We start from the raw sequence: 11,997 nt of genomic DNA on the forward strand, positions 1-11,997 counted from the left end.
CTGAGGGAAAGGAGAGGTCAGGGATAGGACAAGGTAACACCAAAAAAAGAACAAACGGACAAAGGAGGTTATATCCAATTAAGATACAGTAATGCTTCAAGAATTCAAGAAAGGGAAGTAGAGAAAGGGAGAGAGAGAGAGAGAGAGAGAGAGAGAGAGAGAGAGAGAGAGAGAGAGAGAGAGAGAGAGAGAGAGCGCGAGAGAGAGAGAGAAGGGGGGGGGGGGTATAGTTGGTTTGTCTAGGTATGTTATACTGGCTTTGACAGGAGCTCTGTTGGGGGAGCCAAGGCTTTGCAGTCAGGCAATGCTCGTTATAGTCTATAATTTTATTCTTTTTTTTTTTTTTAGGCACGTCTGTGAGGTTTCCCTATCCACTGACCGGAGATAAGAGTCAGTTGTGTTTGTGCCAGGGTGTCTCTGTATGGTTTCATCCAGGAGAAAACTAAACGGAGGATTCTTTTGTGCAAATTCAGCAACACAGCGCTTAATACAATTCTTAAGCCGAACAAACAGCCACAGAACTCGCAGAGTGGATTTATCAGGACAATTTTATGCTGATGGGTTTTTCTTTTTTCTGAAAATGCTGTCAACCGATTTCTGTAAAACTCTCTGTGTAACCCTCAAGGATCATTCAAATGAAGAGACTGAGGAACAAAAAAAAAACATGCATATATTTCTTTTCTTTTTTTTCCCTCTCAACTGCTGGCCAAATATTTAGTGTAGTAAAAACAGTGCCACCGTCAAGGATACCAATTACTCCACTGTATACGACTCCCACGACAGGGACTTTCTATCCTACAGATAAAACAGCGAATTTGGTTGTGCCCCTTGTTTCACTGAAAAACAGAGTTGACATGTACAAATACAGACTGATGTTTTGTAACGTGATTGAAGCTTGACGATTGGTCAAATTACTTAAATTATTCGAAATTCAACAACTATAACCCCACCCCCACTCAGATTAGATCAATGTGACTGAATATATGTGACTGCCTTTTTTGCTTTCTTTTCTTTCTCTTTTTTTTTCCTCTGTTTTCTCCCTGTTTCTTTCTAGACCTCGTCTTTTTTTCTCTTTTCATTATACCTTTTGCCTCAGTTAGTCAATAATAAAAAAACAGACTTTTATGAAATTCAAAGCAATTTGAATAGAGAAATGATTGGTTAAAAAAAAAAGATATCACACGCTCCGGTTCCATTCCCACTTAATATTTGTTTAATCTGGATTAATGCCCGTATGAGCTCAGTTTGCTGTCAGCGGGAAAACACGATGAGGTCTCCAGGTGGCCTGGATCATCAGCTGCTGCATTATTTCTGTGTAATCTAAATGCAAACATTCGCTCAGGAGATAAACCGTTTAATGCATTGGCCCCTTGAGATTTTGCTGTCGAAAAGGAGTTTTACAGGGATCAGGTCCCGGGGACTCACTGGACAGTTAATGTGCATCGTAGCCCTGTGCTAACACTCATCCTTTAACTAATTAATGGAGTGTTTAATTGGCGTATGAGCTGCATCAGCTGTGTCAGAACAAAGAGGTTCTGTCCGGTGAGTCCCCGGGGCTGGATTTGTCTCTGTTGTAGAGAGCCAGTCATTTACTGGGTGGAAAACAGAGCGGAGTCCATTTTATTTGGGATGCGTTTTTGTTGCTGGCGACCCGACACGAACTCTGCTGTGTATTACTGGACTAAGTATAAACCCATAATCACTGACGACGCTGAGTAAAAAGAGGTGCACCGTACATACACTTGCCTCTGCACATGGATTAGAGCACTCGGCAGGAAGAAAACAATCTTTCTCATCCACGGAGTCCGGAGAGCTTTTGCCCTAAAGCCCAGTGAAACCAGTACGTCCACTGAACTGTAACTGAACTCTCGAAGTACAACGTCCCCTAGACTAGGCGTTCTCCACTCCGGTACCAGCACGACCACGTGGGGTTCCACCTCCTTCCTGACGACTGAGCCCTTCGGCTCGTTGTGTTAGGACTGCCTGGTGCTCAGACACTCACCACCATTGTGTGCAGTCTACTGGGCCCAGTCGTGTAGCTGGGGAAACTGGACCAACTCAGGGTAGGTAAGAGACCAAGGGACAGGATGCTTTAAGGCTGTGTCTAATCAAAGTCTATGACCCCATGTGAGTTTGAAGGATTAAAAGAGTTTTTATAATGTCTGACTTTTTAGTCGTGGCCGTTTTTGTTTGGGACTGGTTTAGTGTCTTACCTGTTTGCCCTCCAGTGTGTAGAGTCTCTTCACGGCTCCAGAGTCCAGTTTTATGGCGTCAGTGATGTCGGTGAGGACCTGTTCGAAGGAGTGCGCGGTTTTCTTGTTGAGTAGGATGCGTACGGCTTTGCGCGGCTTCACCCCGCTCCGGATCACCGTCACCAGTTTGGGTTTGATGAAATCTTTGCTCTCACGTTCATTCTTCACGGAGCTCAGCGAGGGGAGAGAACGAGATGTCCCGCCCTTGACGTTCACAGACCAATTGGGGTTCACATTTTTGGTGTAGTCGACTTTACGGTAGGGCTCGTTGGACGCACACACGTAACTCTCTCCTTAGAGGACAAAAAAAAAAAAAAGAGAGATAAGGAATTCAGTTAGTGTTTTTTTTTTCTCCAGAGGGAACAATGTGAGGGCTGGTAATATAGTTACATCAACAGATCAAAGACATCAAGACGCTTTGAAAATACTTTAGGGTTCAAGGAAAGTCATGAATAAAGACCACTGTGCCTTAAAGTCTTTAATAGTGGCTTTGTCCACTGAAAACAAGGAATAATGATATTAAACACTAAATTTACAGCTCTGGGTAATTTCATCCTATTTGGGCAAATTAACAATGTCTTTCCACTCAGCGGACAGGCTGAAAGAAAGAAAGAAAGAAAGAAAAGTCTACTCCGTTCCTTAGATGTGATAAAACCGGCAAAGGGCTTTGGCTGAAAGAGTTAACATTTCTGGGTGGAAACAGAGGTCGTCTCTCTCTCTCTCCCTCTCTCATTCTCTCTCTGAACTGCTGGACAAGGTCCAAAGCAAAGTATTTTTGCTTTTGCTAGCGTTCCTCCAGAACAGTTAGACGGGTGTGTGTGTGTTCTACCCCAAGGCATATTTTATTCAACAATCAAAAGGCCTGATGCGTGTTAATGAAAACCACAAACAGAAAAAGAAGCCCTTTTCTCTACCAAAATATTTTTAATAAACACAAGCTCCAACCTCATTCATTCATCTGTCAGACACAGACACTATTACTAATTCAGAGTAAAATCCATCCACTGTGTATTTTCCCCCCTTGACTCATCAAACCCTCATCTCTCTTGCAAAGCAACTTCAAATGCATGACAGTGTTTTTGCTGAACAGCAGTAGCAACAACAAAAGTCTACGTTATTCGCTGGACATGTTTGCACGGCTTGGCACTGAGACAGTAACATCTGCCCGGAGAACAGTGTCAGAGCGGAGATGCTGACAGAGGGGACAACACGGACTCTGTGACAAGAGACATATCACTGTAGCTGAAGGAGCAGCGGACCGAGTCAAAACAAGCCAGGGAGGGGAGAGGGGTTCTGGAACACAGGAAAACATTCCGGAACACACACACACACACACACGCAAGCAAGCAAGCAAACAGATTCTAGAACATGACCTCAGAGAACACATGCTACAGCTTACTGATACTTTTCAGTGTAATCCAGAGAAGAGTCTCTCAGATCCAGCCCTGGATGGACAAAGCCCTCTCTTCGTGCCAACAGACCACTCTGCTCTCGGGTCACCTTAAAAATACACACGCACAAACCTGTCCCCAAGGTAAAGACATCTCTCCTTAGAGGAGCTGAGGGGGTCCCAGGACTGGAACTGGACACCTCTGAATTAGAGAGAACCTGAATATGACACACGTGTTTAATCTGATAGCAGGCAGTTCTGTGACTGGAGTAAGGAGACAAGGGAAAAAGTCAAAAGGTCATGTGACCCAGATGCACAAAGCAATGTACACAGTGGTTCCTACGGTCAGATGACTAAATAAGAGAGAGATATGCAACCATTACACCATTTAACACTGATGGTGATGATTTCAGGACAGCTAGACCAAGTGTTCTAGAGTAGGGTAGTGTTGTACAGTAAACTGGTATTGAAAAATACCCTGGTACTTTTGACAACAGTGTGATACAATTATTTAAAAAAAAAAAAAAAAAAAAGTCGATACCTTTTTATTGTGCCAATGACTGTTTGATCCGTCTAAATGGGCATCTGTCTTTCTGAGCACAACACTGACATCAGTAACACTGCCATAGTGGTGCATGTGTGTGTGTGTGTTGGAAACGACTACAGCTGTTTGAAATATAAGTCACAGCAAACATGACCTGATTCAGGACTACTGGTATAGACAGTGGAGGACCTTCTCGTTTCGTTTCAGAGACGAGACGTGAGAAGAGGGCATCAGGGGGTCTGAACTGAAACACAGACATACTGTGATTTGGCTTTAAAGTGGATGAAAAAGCCAAAACCCCTCAACACAGGAGCACCTCTGTGTACATGCTGCTTTAAAATGTGACTCACAGAGGAGGCAACACGTCAAACCTGGGCCATAAATACGTCTGACAAACATCCTGACCTTTTCAAAGAACTCACAGGTCGACAGGTGATCTGGTCGACAACAAGTTACCTCCCCTGTTATATTCATGAAAAAAAAACAAAAAAACAGAGTGATCGAAAAAAGGAGAGACTTTTCAATTATGTATCTTCCTCAAGCTAACAAACCAGTCATCAGAACTGCCCCTGTACCAACAGCAGATATGAGTGAATGCACACGTGCATCACATGTTTCCACTGAAAACATTAGCCAGGTTAGAAATAAAGCACTATGTATTTGACAGCGTTTCTCTTTCTTAGGAAAAGCATTGAAAAGCACTAAATACAAAAACTCATGACTTGGTATCAGCACTGAAACAAAAATGTTGGTGTCATGGCACGACTACTACATACGCCTTGCCAAATACCCCCTCCCCCAAAACAAACAAACAAACAAACAAACAAACAAACAAACAAATGAAAAACACCTTACAGGGACTACCATCAGCAGTTTAACACAACTGTCCTCAGCTGACAGAACAAAACAAAACTAAAAAACAGATCGTATTTGAGCCAGCCAGTGGGGTCAACGGGTGCATTGCAGATAAAGGAGCAGAACACACACCCTTTAACAGTAAGTTCAGGTCACTCAGGCCGAGCCGCTGAAATAAACCCAGTTAATCTCACAGTCTACGCCTCACCGCTCCGTTCAAAAAAGCCAGGGTCCACCACCCTAACCCAAAACTAAAGAACAGCGAGAAAGAAACAGGTGACATCACCACACACTACTGGCCCCAACAGGGGCTCACTGAAGAAGAAGAAACAAAAACATTTCGGATTATTGGCAGTCGTCTGAGTCAGAGCGAAGAGAAGACGCAGATGGCACTGACTCATTTGGAGAGAGTGGAAGATTTTGTTCTTTTCTTGTTCTCCGCGCACCCCCCCCCCTCCCCCTACCCCACATCAGAGCAAGCTGACGTGTAACCACAGATACAGTTCACACGTTCGGTGGTTTGGTGGTCACACGGCGTGATAAATCAGTTTGGAGGGGGGAAAAAACAGATACAACAGAATATGAGGTACAAAATGAAACAGTCGCCACCATTAGTGTCTGTCTCAGGCATATACAGTCTCTCTCTGCATATATATATATATATATATATATATATATATATATGACAATGCATATATTTTTCTGTGTCTCTGTCTCTCAGTCTGAGATGGTTGACTGATGCACTAGGTTGTGGTTCTGGGTGAGCGTTTTCCATTCCTTTCGCCTTTATTTGTAACACTGAGGCTCAGTGAAGTGAGCTGGGACAGGTATAAGAGAGTGATAAAGGGTATTATTGTGAGGAGTGTTTAGTGAGTGTTTCTCACTGTGTGTGACACTACTGAATCCCTCCTCACAGCGCTGATATAAACCTCTACAGCTGTGTCCATAAACCTTCTTAGTGTCACCGCAGCCCAAAATCCCTATTTTAATGCCATCATTACAGGACAGCAGTGCCAGGGACAGAAACGAAAGAGAACGGAGATTGAGAGAGAGAGGGAGGGAGAAAGGAAAACTCCCAAGGCGCCAAGACTTTATTAAGCTGATAATGAGCAAAGAGCTAATCACTAAGATTAAAAGCCCAGATGGGGGTCACTGTTCCTGATGAGAACGCTGACACGAAATGAGAAAAGAGTGACAATCTTTTTTTTTTTCTTTTTTTTTTTATCTGAGACATTGATTAGAGGAATGTCGAGGGGGAAGCGGCCAGGAACCCGTTTGGGGGGGGGGGGGGTGGTAATTTGGTCTGGTGCTGATGTTGGACTCAGGTGTGACAGACCCAGACGGGTTAGGGATCCTTCACCACCCTCCGCTGACCTGCGACAGTGCAGCTGAGGCTCCCCGTTAACCCACCCTCTAAATACAACCAGCTGGGCCCTGCCCATAAGTCAAACTGATCTATCACCAGATCAAATTTGCCTTTAAACTCTCAGTGTTTAAAAGCCCTTCCATGACACACTGACATGCCCATCCGTTTTAACTAATAATCGGAGGATTTGTCATTGAGTTAACTCAGACGCGTCAGGGCCGTGTTTGAGACAGTGGGTTATTGCCATATTAACACGTGAGGTTCTGGGGGAAAAGAGCTGCTATTCTAAGCTCCCTTTACACATAAAAACACAGTTACCAAGATCAAATGGGTTTTTTTTTTTTTTTTAATTTTATCGGAAAAGAAATTCTTATGTAATTGTCATGGGATACATGTTATTAGAGCTGATTAAAGCTTAGATCGACAAAAATATTTGAAACCAACCCCCGGAAAGAGCTAAAAGTCCGTCATCCTAATGGAGCATCAAAGCACATCTGAACACGCTTTGATTCTAGAAGTTTCTCCGTCTCCAGACAAGTCTCCCAAACTTTCATTTTTTAAGAGCAGCTTTAAAAAAAAAAAATCAATCTTGGAGTTATTTTAAGTAACTTTTTTTCTTCCTTTCCTGAAGTCCTGGTTTAAATGTTCAGTAGACAAATGGAAAGAAGTGTGTTGTTCCTGGGTTAGATCAGAAGGGTGTCGTCTAGTGCATCCTCAGGCCTCAGACTGAGGGGCAAACCCCCCCCCCCCCAAAAAAAACCACTTTATGCATTGGCTGAACACGGACAATAGCTGCGGCTTGGACACATTCGTCTGTGGATTTGAGCACAAAAGAGCTCTTCTCTCTTCAATGGCTCAGACCTGCTGAGCTGGGCAGTTCTAGCACAGCTCTCGTCCAATGAGACGCCTGCGCGGACAATGACCAGACAAGCCTTGTTTATCTGCCGAGTGTGGCCCGTGGCCGTCCTAACCCTACTGGACAACTCACAATTACAGACAGCAGAGAAACCATGAACCTTGAACTACACACCAGACACATTTTCAGCCAAGGGCAACTCTGCCTCAGTCTTCCATGTGTGCATCTTCCAGGTTTCATCATATGATGCTATTTACTATTATTACTATTATTATTATTGTTATTATTGAGGCAGTCACTGGAAGCTGATCTGAAAAGAGGTGGTTCCCAGACCTGCCAACTCAACTGAACTGCTTTGACTAAGCAAATCTCACACATGGCACAGAGTGCAAGAACGAAGGAGGGAAGTGAAAGAGAGAATGACTTCTTGCCCATGATGTGTTCCCTCTCTCCCTCTGTCTGTCTCTCTCTCTCTCTCTCCCCCTCTGTCTGTCTCTCTCTCTCTCCCTCTGTCTGTCTCTCTCTCTCTCTCTCTCTCCCTCTGTCTGTCTCTCTCTCTCTCTCTCTCTCTCCCTCTGTCTGTCTCTCTCTCTCTCTCTCTCTCTCTCTCCCTCTGTCTGTCTCTCTCTCTCTCTCTCTCTCTCCCTCTGTCTGTCTCTCCCTCTGTCTCTCTCTCTCTCTCTCCCCCCCTCCGTCTCTCTCTCTCTCCCCCCCTCCGTCTCTCTCTCTCTCCCCCCCTCCGTCTCTCTCTCTCTCTCCCCCCCTCCGTCTCTCTCTCTCTCTCTCTCTCTCTCTCTCTCTCTCTCTCTCTCTCTCTCTCTCTCTCTCTCTCCCCCCCCCTCCGTCTGTCTCTCCCTCCCTCTGTGGTTTTGATGATGATGTCTGAAGGTCATGCAGGGTCATGAGAGGGTCAGAGGAGGGCAGGCTAAAACACTCCTTAATAGCCATATGAAGCCATTACTCAGAAAACTAACGCACGTGCGCGCACACACACACACACACAATATTCTCAACACCACTGAATTACTGGAAACAAAAAGATTTTAAAAAACTGGTGTATCATTGTATTTTTGGCAGAAAGCAACTGTACTAAAAAAATAGTTCCATATACTTCCATTGTTTTCATGTATAAGAAAGCTCATGGCTAGCATTCTAAAACTTGACCATCAAACTGGGCCAGATGAATGGATCCAAACCCTTTGTGTGATGTTTAATCATAAGAACGAGATACTTAAATGGTGACAAATAGGAAACCTGTTCCTCTAAAGCAGATGGACTGGTAGACCAGAATGACAATATATCTGATTAGCATCTGTATTAAACATTGTCTTTCCTTATATGGAAGCTGAAGGCATTCACAGGCTCTTTTGGCAGTTTCGCCTTGTTCTGCCTTCAGAAATGGCACCAGATTAGACAAAACATACCCAAGGCTTCATGTTTCAAAATCACTTACCAATAACACAGAACCTATGTGGATAAATTTGAATAAATTAAACCTTAAAAGTTGAAGTAGAAAGCTATAAATAATGTAAAATTGACATTTTAAAAAGAGGCAGAAGATTGTAGTGTGTGGGTAAAAAAAAAAATTTAAAAAAAAACAGGGGATGGTGGTCCCCGTTTATGACGCCTCAGGGGTACCATCATCCTGAAAGAGCCTAGTTTTCACAGCTAGTCAACCCTAGAATAAACATCAAAATTCATTCAGGCGGTTACAGCTGCGCCTTCCACACAAATCAATAGGATCGAGCCTGGCCGAACGTTAGTTGGTCAATGTCACTCAACGACCCCAAACCACAGGGTCATGTATGCTACCCATGAGGTCATACACACACACACACACACACATCAGCGTTGGTAGGATAAACCGCGGAAAATACGGCTCAAGAATTTCGACCGTTGGTGCGCAAGATACAGTCAGGCGCTCATTCAAAGTGATAATACCAGTGTCGCTGAAAAATCCGGATTGTGAAATTTGTTTGGCGTGTTGGTCTGCATTTCACTGTATGTCCCCAGTATGACAATACATTTTATAAAAGGTGCTCTCATTGGGGTACGGCTTGTTTCCACTACTTACGTTCTGAGTAAGTTTACTGTACTTCATTTTAACATATTTGTTTGTAATTTTCATCTGCCTCACCTTCCACTAACTCTTCCATGCTTGTTATCTTCTTAGCTCCGTCTATAGTGTAAATGCTCCGTACACCTTGAGGGAGGTTGACGTTATCCGAAAGTGACCGTGTAAGTTCCATGAGGAGGGCGTCCAAAGACCTAAAACGGTCACCAGAAACCGCGTACACCAAACCTTTGAAGTACTTGTCGCCATTCCGATAGAAGCGAACTTTCTTGGCTTTCTTCTCTGAGGTTAGGGACTGCAGCGTGCGCGTGCGGTAGAAGCTGCAGTGCGCGCTGTGAGCTGGGCTAGGCACAAGACCGTTGCCTCGCGACCCTCCAGATTGGGACCCCGAGCCACTGCCTCGAGACGACCTGTGCGTCTTTTCCCGCTCTTCGAAATGTTCCCATTCGATACTTCTGCTCAGAGACATTGTATGTCTGTTATTATTATTATTTAAAAGTCAGTCAGCCCAGGAACAAACGTCGAAACGTTTAATCAAACGCTGATCAAAGACAGTCCCCTCTTGCCAAGATCTTTCAATAGCTGCCACTGAACAATGGCTTTGTCAGTCACTCTTAAAAACTACTTAAGTTTCCGTGCAATCAACTTTGTTCTCCAATTACATTCGTTAAGTAGCGTGTGGGGATGCGCCAGGTGATACCAATCAAAACCCAAGTCAAGCGTCGATCTCTACCGGTAGCTCTTCTCACTAAAAAGGATAGTGACCGTTAGCTGTCAACTCCAAACTGCCTCCAAAAAGACGCGGCCAGAGAACGGTCAAACAAAATTCTTTAACAGCCAAAAACGTCCAGAACACATCAGTCAGAACTGGTCTCAGAGCCAATAATGTAAGCTTGACTGTTGTAATCGCTCGTGTCCGGTGAAAAAACACTCAGAAATGCCTCGTTTACCAAGAATGTTTTCCTTGCGGAAAACGACCGACAGAACGAACAGACTGGATAACCAGAGGTACAAACCGCACAGCACTTTGAACGCGAAGCCACACCGGTATCCAAATCCGCTGAGCCTACCGGAGCCGCATGCATGCTCAGAAGCCTTCTGCCCCCGCTCTTCGCCACATCCGCTCTCTGGCACTCAGGATGCCTAATACACCACGGCAGAGGGAGAGAGAGGGAGGCTGTCACCCAAATAAGCCACACCACAGCGGGGAGGGGTGCACTTTTCCTCAGGGCCCTAAGAATACCCAAATGCCGCGTAATTTGCCGCGAGCGATATTCGGCAATCAGCTGTTTGAAATCAGAATAATCACACGTCTAATGTTATAATCTAGATGAAGAACATACGTATAAATATATACGTTCAAAAGAGGAATTCTCCATAGATGCGCGTGTGTTTAATGCATTTGAAACCAATAAAATGTTTAAATTAATAATTAAACATAAATATCAAAAGTGAAAGTTGAACTAAAAGTGCCTTTCCCCCGTCCTGCCGCGAACTTTAGAGCCACACAGTAATTCTACAAATACTGTCAAGCATTGTGTAACTGTCAGAGAGATCAGAGGCATTTAAAGGTTATCTTTGATAAGGATTTGGGGAGGAGGTGGGGGGGGGGGACTGTATCCCTGTGCCATGGGCAAAACTGCTTCGTCCAGGTTTAACTTGGGGGGGGCTGGGGGCAGGCTTACGGTCTCTAATGGATTATGTGTCTGTTGCATTCTGTCTCCTCAGACATATGCCAATGCAGTCGCTTGGCACCTCAGAAAAACATGACGCCCTGTGCCAAACCACAGCTTAGCCAACTCCTCTGAAGCCTGGTAGAGAGTACGGGCACTGCCATCTCAGCAGGGGCTTTTGTCCAGTGCTTTACTTTGAATTGTGCCCCCACCCCCCACCCCCCGAACCTCCAGGAGAAATGTAAACACACACATTCACCCCCGCCCCCCTACATTGTATAGTATTAATAAAATTTGTGTACAAACCAGGTGACTATCTATAAAAAGTTGTTATGAAATTCATGACATACAGTGTGTAGAAACAGAAGCTGCTGTGTGTATGGGACCAAGACCAAGACCAAGTATACTTTAGATGCAATGTATAAATCCTGACTTTGTCCTTGAATGGCTTTTTTTTTCATGTATTGAAAAGGCCGCATAAGCAGCTCAGCTGAATCAAGAGGAAACAAACGGGGAGACAAGCCCTCTGGGAGTGAGGAAATCCCGTGGTAATAACACAACGGAACAAATCCAGTCAAAAAAAAACCCTTCCTCCCAGAAAAATAAAGAGAGGAAAGAGAGACAGAAATTTGGGGACATAACTAAGACAGAGCACCACCACCCCTCTGCTGGTCAGCTCCTTACATAATCAGCTAAACCCCTCAGGGGCCGGCGGCTGTTTGACAGAGTCAGAATGGATTTATGACACGTGATTCAGGAGGAAAATCAGAACCGCTGCACACACAGGGACCGATACAGAGGGATCAGCACACAGAGGAGCCAGTCCTGAAGATAACATATCTATCTATCTATCCATCTATCTATCTATCTATCTATCTATAGATAGATAGATAGATAGATAGATAGATAGATAGATATTAAAGATCTACGGGAAATGTATGGTGTTAAAGTAACATACACACATATGTATGGGTTCTATGTGAAAGC

At 44.3% G+C, this 11,997-nt stretch overlaps 1 protein-coding gene across 2 annotated transcripts in view; it reads right to left on the minus strand.

Annotated features, from left to right (window-relative positions):
- Positions 1 to 9,806, minus strand: part of dclk2a (doublecortin-like kinase 2a) — a 44,144-nt gene extending 34,338 nt beyond the window's left edge. For both annotated transcript variants that reach the window (XM_030787920.1, XM_030787919.1), the window contains exons 1-2: positions 9,401 to 9,806; positions 2,214 to 2,545 (exon numbers count right to left, since the gene is read on the minus strand). In XM_030787920.1, the coding sequence (XP_030643780.1) occupies positions 2,214 to 2,545; positions 9,401 to 9,806 (738 nt within the window). The remainder of the gene's footprint in view (positions 1 to 2,213; positions 2,546 to 9,400) is intronic.
- Between the last annotated feature and the right edge of the window lie 2,191 nt (positions 9,807 to 11,997).

This window comes from Chanos chanos, chromosome 11 (genome assembly GCF_902362185.1).
Source record: "Chanos chanos chromosome 11, fChaCha1.1, whole genome shotgun sequence".
In the NCBI taxonomy this organism is placed as follows: Eukaryota; Metazoa; Chordata; class Actinopteri; order Gonorynchiformes; family Chanidae; genus Chanos; species Chanos chanos.